Below are 13413 nucleotides of genomic sequence, written 5' to 3'. Positions count from 1 at the left end.
TTCGATAATTAACCTTAATCCATGTCAGAAAGGTGCATCGGCTATGATTTATAATATTATTATGAAACTTAGGAAAGCTCCATTTGATAAGATTAGGGTAGATTGGGAACAGGAATTGGGGCTTACCATTTCTGTGGATGATTGGGGGCAGATTTTACAATTAGTTAATACTTCCTCTATTTGTGCTAAACATTCCCTAATTCAATTTAAAGTGGTTCATAGAGCACATATGTCCAAAGATAAGTTAGCGCGTTTTTACTCGCATATTAATCCTTTCTGTGATAGATGTTCGGGGCAGATAGCCTCTTTAACTCATATGTTTTGGTCTTGCCCTACTTTGGAAACTTTTTGGAGAGATATTTTCAATATTATTTCTAAGGTATTAAATATAGATATCTCTCCTCACCCTATTACTGCTATCTTTGGACTACCTAAAATTTCTAGTAATCTTTCCCCTTCAGCCCGTAGAATGATTGCATTTCTTACTTTAATGGCGAAAAGATGTATTTTACAACATTGGAAAGAACTTAATGCTCCAACTACCTTTTTTTGGTTTTCTCAGACAATTTTATGTTTGAATCTGGAGAAAATTAGAAGTAACCTTTATGATTCTTCATTTAAATTTGAACAGATTTGGGGACCTTTTATTCGATATTTTCATTTAATGTAATATTTACCCTTCTTGTTTTTTCTTCACTGTTTTAATGGAGGTCGGGATTGAGGACGTGATTTTAAGTTTAACTCTGTTTGGTTTCAAGTTAGCCCATTGCTTTGCTTTGCTTTTAGTTAGTTGCACGGTGGGTTTTTTTTGGGGGGTTTTTTTTTCTTTTTTTTCCATTGATATATATAAAATCTAGTATACTATTATGTTATCTTGGTTTCTTATGCTTAAATTACATTGTTTGTAGTATTTTCTTTTTGGTATTGTTATCTTTTGGAATTTTATTATACTTTAACATTGTATTAATGTTTATATGGCTTACCTTTTTTGTATACTTACTCAATAAAAAGATTTAAAAAGAAAGAAAAGAAAGAAAGGAGATTGTCTTGGATATTTCGCTTGCAATCGCAAGACTATTGGTCAGTGATAATGTAAATTGCCACAGGCCTGTTACCCTTGTCTGGTGGAGTTACAGATGACATGAGTGCTGTGTAGCCTCAGTTGTAGCGAGGATCAGGCCTCAAGCCTCGGGCTTATCTGCTGCTGCAGACCAGGTGAGACATGGAAGTGTTCACAGTGTGGCATCCAAGCTCAGCTGGGGCCTGGCCTCCCCTTGGTGCTGCCCCCTGTGTTTGAGTGGTGGAATGACAGGCTGGATTGCATGTGACTGCACACTGACAGTTGACTGTTCCATTGATTGCCAGTCATTGTTACTCAGGGTCTTGGACTATATATGTTTCTTTTTCAAATGACTATGCTTGCTTGCTAGCTATTTTGATTGCGTTACTCAATATTTTTGAATGTTTGCGTGCTATTTTGAATGCTTTGCAGCATGGCCCCAGAGGAACTCTGTCTTGTTCAGCTGTATCTATGTATGGTTTGAATGATAATTGATTTGATATAATCTTGACCAAAATGCCATCAGTTCTGTCATTCAGATCATTAATACACAACATGCAAAGCAGCAGACCCAACACTGACCCCTGCAGAACACTACTAGTCACCGGCAGCCAACCAGAAAAGGCCCCCTTTATTCCTACTCTTCGCCTCCTGCCTGAATCTGCTGTCCATGCTAGTAACTTCCTTGAAATACTGTGGGGTCTTACATTGTTCAGCAGCCTCATGTGTGGCATCTTGTCAAAGGCCTGCTGAAGATCCAAGTAATCAACATCCACTGACACAACTTTGTCTATCCTGCCTGTTATTTTCTCAAAAGAATTCCAATAGATTCATCAGGCAAGATTTCCTCTTCAATAAACCGTGCTGACTTCAGCCTGTTTGACTGTGTACCTCCAAGTACCCTGAAACGTCCTCCTCATTTTTAGTGGGACTTGAATGCAGGTGAATAACTGGGCTGGCACAAGATTAAGGAACTTTGACCTCTGTAGTATTGTTGCATTTGCTTACACTCCTCTGATGTTCAGGAAGCAAAATTCCCTTTTTGCTTGTGATATATCTCAGAGATGTAACCAAGGTAACTATCATATGCTGTGTGGAAACTTGAAGTCTGTTTGTCTCCTGGTCAGCAAGAGTAGATGAAATGCAGTCCGATATCTTTGTATCACTTCACATTGCTTCAATCAAAGACCCAAACTACCCAAGACATTCTCTCTTTTTGCCCTCCCATTAGGCAGAAAATACAAAAGCCTAAAAACACATACCACTAGGCTTAAGTAAGTTTATAACTCCTGCTGTTATAAAACTATTGAATGGATCCCTTGTCCTATACGATGGACTCCTGACATCACAATCTACCTTATTGTGGCCTTGCACCATATTTCTGCCTGCGCCGTACTTTCTCTGTAACTGCAACATTTTATTCTGTATTCTGTAGCTATCTCAATGCACTGCTGGTTAGATGGCTGTGCGCACCAATCACATTGACCTCTCCTGTTCCAGCCAATGGTGTAATTGTTCGCTATTGTGTCTTTTTTTCAATCTCAAGATCCTGCTGGATGTTGGGAACATCAAGTACTATTGGTGTACCCCATCAGCAAGGTGCTCAGTTGCAATGGAGTTGAGTACCATGTTGACACCTGGACTAGTTGCATACTATTGTGTGAAGGTGGCATGTGGTCCAACTAAACAGTGCTAGTAATGGTCTAGGACATTTTCATTGTGATCACAAGACCCATTTGGACATTGGCAATCTAGAATACTGCAAGCCCAGTTCATTGGTGAGACCAATGGTGGGGGTAGCTGTGTTGCCTCGGTTGTTGTGGGGTCCAGCCCATCATGCCTTGGTGGTCCATGTTGCATTCGCTCAGGAGAGGAGACACCAGGATGGTGAGGAAGAGAGCAGGGGCTGGAATCCATAATGAGATGGGTGCTGGCCCTCCTCTCAGTGCTGCCCCCAGTGTTCATTTGGTGCAATACAAGTTGGGCCATGCCACTCAGGGACTTGGGCTACTTTTTTCTGTGTGACTGCATGTTTTCCTACAGTAACTATATGTGTGTGCTGTGTACTGTGATTTACACTTTAGCCCTGGAGGAACGCTGTTTTCTTTGGCTGTATTCATGAATGGCTGAATGACAATTAAACTTGAACTTGCTGTAAGGAAATTATCTGTATAGACAGTATGTAAGAAGTTTTTCACTGTACCTCAGTTCATGTTACAGTAATAAACCAACTTGCCTACCCATACAAGCTGCAAGAATATCCAACTGACATACCCAACTTCCTCCTGGAAGGAATCCAATGCTTTCGTTGTTATTGTAAGCATATAGTCAGTATGATCAACACTTGTTTTGAAGTTGCAGTTGTAACTGTAGCAGAGGGCAGATTGCTGAAGTTCACGTATCTCCTACATTGCCCCTCATTAAACCTCAGTTTGAGGAGCTCGCTGAGCAACTTGGACTGCTGTTGAGAGTCTTTCTGTTCCTCACTCACTCTTTGCAACCATTCCGCGTACCTAGACTCCCGAATCAGTGTTTTTCTGAAAGTTTTGAGTATTCTTTTAAAAATCAGCCTGACTTTATTGTAAACTGGAAGTTAATGTCCAGGAATCCCTGTATGTCCTAATTATCTCATCCTAGTTTTGCCTCTTCCAGTTAGACCATAAGATATAGAAGCAGAATTAGGCAATTTGGCCCATCGAGTCTGCTCCATCATTTCATCATGGTTGATCTATTTTCCCTCTCGGCCCTAGTCTCCTGCCTTCTCCTCATAGCCTTCATGCCCTGACCAATCAAAATTCTATCAACTCTGCCTTAAATATACATAAAGGCTTGGCTTCCATAGCTGCTTATGGCAACGAAATCCATAGATTCACCACTCCCTGGCTAAAGAAACAGTTAGTAACATCGTAAACTGATCTTAGTGTGGCAGATGTTATAATGAGTTCACAAATTAGGTATCTGGAAATCACTATTTTTTAAAGCAGGAGCTGGTTAGTTTGGGAAAACTATCACAAGAAGGGATAAATGTTCCTCAACTCCTAAGAAGGAAAATAAGGAACATTTTTAAAATCAGGTTTTCTTGTGAAATAAACATTTTTGCTTATTTCAGCTGTGTTTATCGTTTCTGATTGGTGATTGCAAGGCAGCTTGAGTGGAACACCTGAGTTTTTGAATATTCATGCTCTGTTTCTTTGTAATGCCTTGATTTGAAATTATATTAATTCATATCATTGCATAAAACAAAATTTTCAAACATTTCTTGTGGTTCGAGCAAGCCATATGTTTTCATTATGCATGGTTCTCTTATGTTAGGAACTTGGGGGAACTGCTTGTGGAATGCTTGTGGTGCCGGTTTGTTCAACAGTACTGAGCTTGGACAAAAGCCAACCACATTAGTGCAAGTTGTGCGTATTCATGGATGTAATGCCTCTTGTGTTGCATGAAAACCACTTAAACAGATGTTAATATGTGTGCAGGGCACAGTGAAGTTGGCTGATAATTGGATTTATTTACAGACTGTGTTTATACCCTGTCTCCTGAGGAGACAAAAGATTTCAGATGCTAGAATCTGGAACAACAAACAATCTGTTGGATGAGCTCAGCAAGATGAGCAGCATCCTGATGCAGGGTTTCAATCCAAAATGTAGACAATATTTTTCCTCCCAGAGATACTGCTCGACCTGCTGAGTTCCTCCAGCCGATTGTCTGTTGCTTCTGTGCACTCTCTAATGATTAGCTTATTGTGTGTGTGTGTGTGTGTGTGTGTGTGTGTGTGTGTGTGTATCTGTAGATATTCTATTAGTCAAATCTGTTCATTGCGCGATCACGATCTGCTACTTTGAAAATCCAGGCATGTCCCAAGAGCATATATTCTTTGAGTAACTGTTGGGAAACACAGAAGTCAGCTTGTTAATGCATGTATTACAACAATGCACATTATCATTGGAGTAGAATCAAGTAAAGAATGCCACAAGTAAGAAATGACTTACTTGGAAGTTCATCTTGCCAATACTTGTTGATTATGTTACTATGCATAGCAATGTAACTAACAGCTGTTAAGGTGCATTTAATCCAAAAGGCTCTTGGTTAATTCATTAAGGTTGACATAAATTTTGATTTCTGTTTTCATGGTTCCATTGAGAATTGTTGCCAAGGGTACATTATAGATGAAATAGGTGTACAGGGTAGAGGGATAGTGGGACCAGCATGTATAGTTGCATGGTCCTGGAAATTCAGTGTGTGCGTGTATAAAATATGTTGTCTGAGGGCAATATATCTGAGACAAAGAGGGCAGAGTCACAGTTTACAAAGCCCAGGTACGAAGTATCATGGAGTATGCCTGCTTTTCATAGATGAATGCCTCACAGAGTGTCCTCAGCCAGTTTGATTCCATTCAAAGAAAGGCTTTCAGGATTACAGGTGTAGATGAAGCCACAGCTTGTGAGAAGCTAGCCGTCAGTGGCTTACACCACAGATGACAGGTTGCTGCAGCTACTGTGCTATACAAAGTGCACACCAGCCACAGCCCTGCAGACCTTCGCACCATGCTGCCTTCATCTTATGAGAGACGGTGCACCACACGGTCAAGTTTATCTGTGCCTGCTCATGCTGTTTCTATGCCTGATGCAAGAACCTACGCACTGGATAGAAGCTTCCTTCACTGTGCTATCAGAATTTGGAACAGCCTTCCAGATGCTGTGGTTGGAAACATCTGCGACGATGGGATCCAAGCCTCCAAGAGTCGAGTGCACAAACACCTGTCATCTCTGGGAGGGAAGTCATATGCTTCTTCATTAGCTATCATGATGGGGCCAGGGTTGCAGTGCTTGGTTGTTGGTAGGTCGGGTTAATACCTGACTTTCAAGAGCACTTGTGAGTTATGTTCCAGCTGGACTTAGTCCTTAAACTGCTGGAGAAGGGTGCGGAAAGAACAGGTGCTGTTTTCTCCCGGTAGGGATTAATTTGTAGTTCCAAGTGCTCCTGCCACGTTTTGTCACCCTGCAACCTTATCCTTCAATCTCTTTGAATTATGGAGGACGGCATGTGTATAAATGTGTCTCTCCAGCAGACTTCATCATAATCATCATGACTCCAGTATTTAAACTATTTTTTAAAGTTTCTTAATTGTACCTATGATTTTTTTTGTGTCCTATCACTGAGCGGCATTGAACCATCTGATTGGCCTAGTTTGGGAACTAGTTGACTTGATCAGCATTTCTGATCTGGCTATTGTTCACAATTGCACTTAATAAAAAAAAGAAAAGGTGGGCAATATTCCCTGTTCCTTCCACCCTCCACCCCCGCCCCCCCCAGCCCTACAAGAACTTGCTGCCGCTGAATTCTGCAGTTCATTAAATCCAAGGCTTTGTGCTTTGAGGTGAGATTTATACCAGTGGTAGATGATTGGATTGCTAGTCACTTCCAGTTTGTGGGTGAGGAGGGGAGAGTTTTGGAATGGATTAGGGTGTGTTGGGATATTAGTTGGGGCAATATGGAAGGGTTAGATTGGCTAAAGGATGTTCTGGTTGACTGCTGAGTGGAGGGTCAGGTTTGCAAACATGTTAGGACAACAGAATTGTAACTGAGAGAGCAGGGTCGTGGGGACAAGTTGGCAGCAACGAGAAAGCCATCATCAGAAGTAAACTTTCAAGTTATCAGATAATTAAATAGGCTCCAAGTACTGAAGTCCACATTCTGGTGTCTGTTTTAGCAGTTTTCTCAAGTAATGATAAGGTAGATTGTGCATGCGGCAAAGGCTCGATTCTACGTAGGTGACCTCTGTGTGTCTAAGCATGCGTGAAATTGTAGAACTGGCAATCAGGCTTGCACATCTGGGTGCCTCAGTGCTTTAGCGTGCCTGAAGCACCAAGCATCCAGAAAACAAATGAATAAACATCACAATGCTTGCAGTAAGTACAAATTGTGTTCCATCATGTGTGTTCCAACAAAATTATATCACGTTGTTTTTGTAATACTTCTACATAAATGTTACTCTTTTTAATTCTTAGGAAACATCTTTAATAATATGTGGATAGACAATAAATTTAGTTCTCATAGAAGTAATTTATTTTATATTGAACATTTGAGTTCATATTTTAAGTTTTGTAGTTTCGTTGTGCTCTGAGCGCTGAGGAATTAGAAAATCCAAAGCTTGAACTGTTGCAACACTGCCGCTGACACATGGTCCAAGTTACAACAGGGTGGGTTTAGGTGGAAAATTTCCATCATGCTTTTTATTTGAAAGTACATAATTAACAATACTGTGATTGAATTTGCCCATAATCATTTGAAGTTTGGTTCAGCATTCATCAATTGATTTATAAGGAAGGAAGAATTAAATTTTCAGGTTGATGATCTCTCATCTTGATTCATTTTAGACATTTAGTGTCTATAGTATTTTGATTCTGCATTAATCCTTAATTATTGAGGACTTCTATTGGCATTTCTGTAACCATTGGCCAGTTGTGTTTTGTAAAAAAGAATATCAAATTGCCAAGAAAATGTAGTTACATCAACTGGAAAAAGAAGACAAGTGATGCTTTCCTTTTCTTGAAATATTATCTCTAAGAAAAATATTTTTTCTCTTTTCAAGTATTATCATTATATCTTCTTGTTTCCTTGTAGTTCAGCTCAATGGCATTGAGAAGAGACAGTCCTCTCCCTTATGTGACAGACGCAGGCAGCTGGTACCCCCAGATCTAATCAAACATGGAGGTCTGGAGTTCAGTGATATTGTAGGAGAGAGAATAGATCCCAGCACTCCACTGGAGAAGCAAGTGTAAGTCATTGTTTTGTTTTTCCGTGTTACTAACAGTCCATTGCTCACTCCACTCTGTTGTATTCTTTGTAAGGAATTAATCAATGCATTAAATGTTGAGTAAATTAGAATTCACACCAGTACCTGCGCTAGTAACATAGATACAAATTATTTTTGGATATATTTATAATACCAGGAACACACATAAAAGTTGCTGGTGAATGCAGCAGGCCAGGCAGCATCTCTAGGAAGAGGTGCAGTCGACGTTTCAGGCCGAGACCCTTCATCAGGACTAACTAAAGGAAGAGCAAGTAAGGGATTTGAAAGGGGGAGGGGGAGATCCAAAATGATAGGAGAAGACAGGAGGGGGAGGGATGGAGCCAAGAGCTGGACAGGTGATAGGCAAAAGGGATACGAGAGGATCATGGGACAGGAGGTCCGGGAAGAAAGACAGGGGGCGGGGGGAACCAAAGGATAGGCAAGGGGTATATTCAGAGGGACAGAGGGAGAAAAAGGAGAGTGAGAGAAAGAATGCGTGTATAAAAATAAGTAACAGATGGGGTACGAGGGGGAGGTGGGGCATTAGCAGAAGTTAGAGAAGTCGATGTTCATGCCATCAGGTTGGAGGCTACCCAGACGGAATATAAGGTGTTGTTCCTCCAACCTGAGTGTGGCTTCATCTTTACAGTAGAGGAGGCCGTGGATAGACATGTCAGAATGGGAATGGGATGTGGAATTAAAATGTGTGGCCACTGGGAGATCCTGCTTCCTCTGGTGGACAGAGCATAGGTGTTCAGCATGAACATGAACATGATGGCATGAACATCGACCTCTCTAACTTCCGCTAATTCCCCACCTCCCCCGCGTACCCCATCTGTTACTTATTTTTATACACACATTCTTTCTCTCACTCTCCTTTTTCTCCCTCTGTCTCTCTGAATATACCCCTTGCCCATCCTCTGGGTCCCGCCCCCCCCCCACCGTCTTTCTTCCCGGACCTCCTGTCCCATGATCCTCTCATATCCCTTTTGCCTATCACCTGTCCAGCTCTTGGCTCCATCCCTCCCCCTCCTGTCTTCTCCGATCATTTTGGATCTCCCCCTCCCCCCCCAACTTTCAAATCCCTTACTCACTCTTCCTTCAGTTAGTCCTGACGAAGGGTCTCGGCCTGAAACGTCGACTGCACCTCTTCCTAGAGATGCTGCCTGGCCTGCTGCGTTCACCAGCAACTTTTATGTGTGTTGCTTGAATTTCCAGCATCTGCAGAATTCCTGTTGTTTGCGTTTATAATACCAGGGTTGTGTTTCTGATTTTGTTATTTTAGTAAATAAGTAGGTATAGTTTTAAAAATTGACTGAAGGCTATTTTCAGCCTCAGGTCTGTAACTCGCTTCATTCTGAATTCCTAAGCTATGTCCTGCAATCATTGAGTTGAGGAAAGCAGAGATGAAATTGATTCTTATTTTCTTGAGTAGTTTTTCAGTGGAGTTTGCATATTAATAAGAGAAAGTATCAGATCCCTTTTTTTTTAAAGGAATCTGAAGTTCAATTTTTTTTCCTCCTGATTTGTTCTCTTGGACCCATTCAAGTAGAAGAGCACGTTAGTGTAAAACGTATTTGGCTGCTTGTGTCGCATTGCTTATTCCATAAACCTGAGATTATGACTATTGGCATAAACCTATTGATTTGTTATTTAGCTCTTATTTATATCATCTTCATATCCATCGGCTCATATAGAGCACTCTGCAGCCAGAATAACTAGTTGGCACTCATGTTCAGCAGATGAAATTTCTTTTGATTTGGTCTTAATGTGAATCATGACAGTTTGATTTCTAAGTATATCTAGGGAATTTGCCTTCAAGTGCCTGGCAGTATTATCTATTGCTATACCAGCTAATTAATTTTTGATCTGGAGAGACCATTTTAGATGCAGTAATGCATATGTTTACACCATAAATAAAACTATTTCAGTCATCCCAACGTTTGTTCTTAATAGTTGTTCAATTTCAGTTTTGAAAAAGTGCATGATCAAATTAAAATGGTCACCATCACTTCAAAAATCTCAATCTAACTGAGTCCGTAAAGCTACATGAAAATAAATCTGGACTGTAACACAAAGTAACACACAAATGACCTTCCTTTAAGTTTTTGGTGGTTCTGCATAGCTGTTTCATGTTTATTAATATAACAAACTGTAAATCTAATTTCAAAACTAGTATTTTTTCATGTTGCTGGTAAGTTTGCCAGTGTGATCATTTGGAGACACTGTAATGCCGCTAAGCATTACTGAGCCATAGGTTGTATGAACACGTACAATTCAGAGCAGATTATTTCTGTGCCTAATGCCTGTGCCTTGATTATTCAGTAAAGTCCTGGATAATCTCTCTCTCAGCCCATCTACCCAACCTGTAACCATTAAAGCCCTGCCTCTAACTTATTTAGATTTGACAGGCCATAAATAGATCAGTGCATCTGTTCATGGTGCTTGGGTGCCCCTCAGTGCCATATCCCTATATTATTGCCATATCCCTTGAATGCGGTTGATCTGGTTTGAATGAACATGAAGACTAACATTCACTCTGGGTGAAGAAATTTCTCCTCATCTTGAACAGCCTGCTCTTTATTCCCTAGCTCCATTCTCCTCATTCAGGAAAAACGTCTTTCCTGCATCTAACCTATCAGTCCCTTCAAGATCTTTTTTCAGATCTTCTCTCATCTTCTAAACCATCCCAGTATACTCCATCTCTTCTCACACAACAAACTTGCCATCTCTAGAACCAGTCTGATGGATCTTCACTGTTCTGTAAAAAGGCGCATATAGTTGTATACAATACACCAGGTGTGATTTCTATACAATTGCAATATGAATTGCTGCTTCAAATTGTTCTCTAATAAAGGCTGATATTGCACTTGCCCTCTCAGTTAACTGCAGTACCTGCACCTACATGTTGTGTTGGACTTTACTGACTATGTACAAGCACACTTGGGTTCGGTTGAACATCAGTGCTATCAGGTCTATCATCATTAAAAACCTAAAAGCTTAAGAAGCAAAAGCAGGAATAAGCCAATTCACCCCCCCCTCCCCACCCCGGCTTCCTTTAATTCTTTTAGTATTCAATATTTTGTTTTGGTAGAGAATTCTCTACTGTTAGGTTGAGAATTCCAAAGATTCACTCCCCTCTGAGTGAAGAAATTTATTCTCAGTACTGAATGGCCAATCCCTTTTAGAGCAATGCCATACAGATTATGATTTTATAGGCCATTCCACTCAACCAGTTTGAGATTATGTTCACCAGTTCTACATGGTCCAGCCAAAGAAATATAGTCATTACTTTTACCCTACCAAGCCCTGAAAGAATTACAGATATATTAATGAGATCACCTCTTATTCTAAATTCAAAGAATTTAGACTTGTCTGCTTATTTTCTCCTTGTACAGCCATCTCCCTCTACTACCCTCGCAGTGTGTGTGTACAAAGCTAAGCAAGGAGTTGAACACCTTCTGAAAAAGCACCCAGGCTAGAAACTTCCTTCAGGGTTTTTAATGAGAAAACATTGTGAAATTGCAGAAAGTTAAGTAAAGCACGTATTGGATTCAATATAGAATTGTAACGTGCCTGAATATACTAATATTATTGATTATTCTCTGAATCGATGTTAAGCAAGGTAATACGCACATGCAACGTTCTATAGCTATACTATGGGCTAGAGTGAACTCATGGCACATCATTAGCTTAATAGAGATGAACGATAAACATAATACTTCCTTCTTAGTCTGCCTGTCTGTCTAGGTACCATATCCGATGCGGACTTTGGTGACCATGGTTTTCAATATAGATCTACCCTTCATTTTTTGGATGACTTCCATTTCCTCAATGTGTAGCCACCTGGCTATGTTTTTGATGTACATAAGCCGAGGTCTTCCTCTAGGTTTACTCCCCTCAATCTTTCCAGAGAGTATGAGTACATCTAAGTACATTTATTAAATGTTTACCAATATTAAGAAAGCATAAGACTCACGGGTATTACTGCTTCAAGGGCAAATAAAGAGTGGATGGAGGTGAATGTCTTTTTACTGTGTGTGCTTCATATAAAAAGTCCAAATTAACCCACATGGGGAATGATGTTAAAAGAAAAAGCTTATGAACAGGAAGTGAGGTTTTACAAAACGAACTGCATACAAAATGAACGGTGCCTCTAGAGACAGAACACTCTCCAGCTCAGGAATCAGTGTTAAACTTCTTGTTGCTCACCTGAACCAAATTTGCATCGTTCCTTAGAGCGGGGGCCTGAGGCATGGGCAAGGTTGAGGTTTCTGTCAAGTTTCTCTTTGTGTCTGAATTAGTATCTAGCTAGTGTAGGAAGAATAGACGGTGTTCTCCTCTGGCAAGATCTGGCAGACAGCCTATCACCCTGATTGCTATGTATGTGAGAAGGGCATCTTGGTGCAGTTCCTTATAGACTGTGTTAGGGAACTGGAGCTGGGTGACCTTTGGCTCATTTGGGAGTATGAAAAGGTTTTAGATGGGAGCAACAGAGAGATAGGCACACTTAAATTGCAGGAGGCAAGTAATTGGGAGATTATCAGGAGAGGGAAGGGCAATACTGAATACCCCTGTGGCTGTTCACTTCAATATCAAGTCACACACATCAAAGTTGCTGGTGAACGCAGCAGGCCAGGCAGCATCTCTAGGAAGAGGTACAGTCGACGTTTCAGGCCGAGACCCTTCGTCAGGACTCAACTTTGATATGTGTTGCTTGAATTTCTAGCATCTGCAGAATTCCTGTTGTTTGCGTCAATATCAAGTCTATCGCTTTGAATGCTATTGAGGGGGACAGCCTACGAGGGCAATGCTGCAGCCACTAGGTTCTGATTCTCAAAAGGCAAGGGGAAGAAGAGAGCAGCGATGAGGAGGGATTAGACATTAAGACAGGATATTTTGTGCATGTGAAAGAGGCACCTGGATGGTAAGTTCCCTCCAGGTAAAAAGGTCAGGGATGTCACAGATTGGGCCCACAGCATTATTAAAATGGTTAGGGTGAGCAGCCAGAGTCATGGTACATATTGGTACCAATAGCACAAGTAGGAAAAGGGATGAGGTCTTGAAGAGAGAATATAAGGAGCTAGGTAGGAAACAGAAAAGTAGAACCTCAAGGGTAGTAGTCTCTGGATTGCTGCCTGTGCCACACTCAGTGACAGAAGTATAAACCCAAAGCTGGGAGCAGCTGGAGTGGGCCCATAGTCTCAGTCACAGTCCATTACACAAAGGCAAATCTCCGCAGAGTTGGCAGACACTTAGACCAGATCACAAAAGAGCTTCAACCTCAGCACCGTGGAGAACAGAGTAAAATATTGCCAAGCAGAACTGCTCAACCCTCACCTCTGGTCCCAACACCTTGCCTTTTCAAACGCAAACAACAGGAATTCTGCAGATGCTGGAAATTCAAGCAACACACATCAAAGTTGCTGGTGAACGCAGCAGGCCAGGCAGCATCTCTAGGAAGAGGTACAGTCGACGTTTCAGGCCGAGACCCTTCGTCAGGACTAACGGGACTAAGTTAAGCTGATACGTTGGAACATGTTGATAAGAAAGTGGA

General features: G+C 41.1%; 1 protein-coding gene across 1 annotated transcript in view; it reads left to right on the top strand.

Annotated features, from left to right (window-relative positions):
- LOC134347080 (SH2 domain-containing adapter protein F-like) overlaps nt 1-13413 on the top strand; it is a 123778-nt gene that overhangs the window by 78403 nt on the left and 31962 nt on the right. Inside the window, exon 5 of the mRNA XM_063049188.1 lies at nt 7685-7838. Within this exon, the coding sequence (XP_062905258.1) occupies nt 7685-7838 (154 nt within the window). The remainder of the gene's footprint in view (nt 1-7684; nt 7839-13413) is intronic.

This window comes from Mobula hypostoma, chromosome 5, assembly GCF_963921235.1.
Source record: "Mobula hypostoma chromosome 5, sMobHyp1.1, whole genome shotgun sequence".
NCBI classification, from domain to species: domain Eukaryota; kingdom Metazoa; phylum Chordata; class Chondrichthyes; order Myliobatiformes; family Myliobatidae; genus Mobula; species Mobula hypostoma.
Note: the sequence above shows the minus strand (reverse complement) of the source record. Positions and strands in the feature narration are given on the sequence as shown.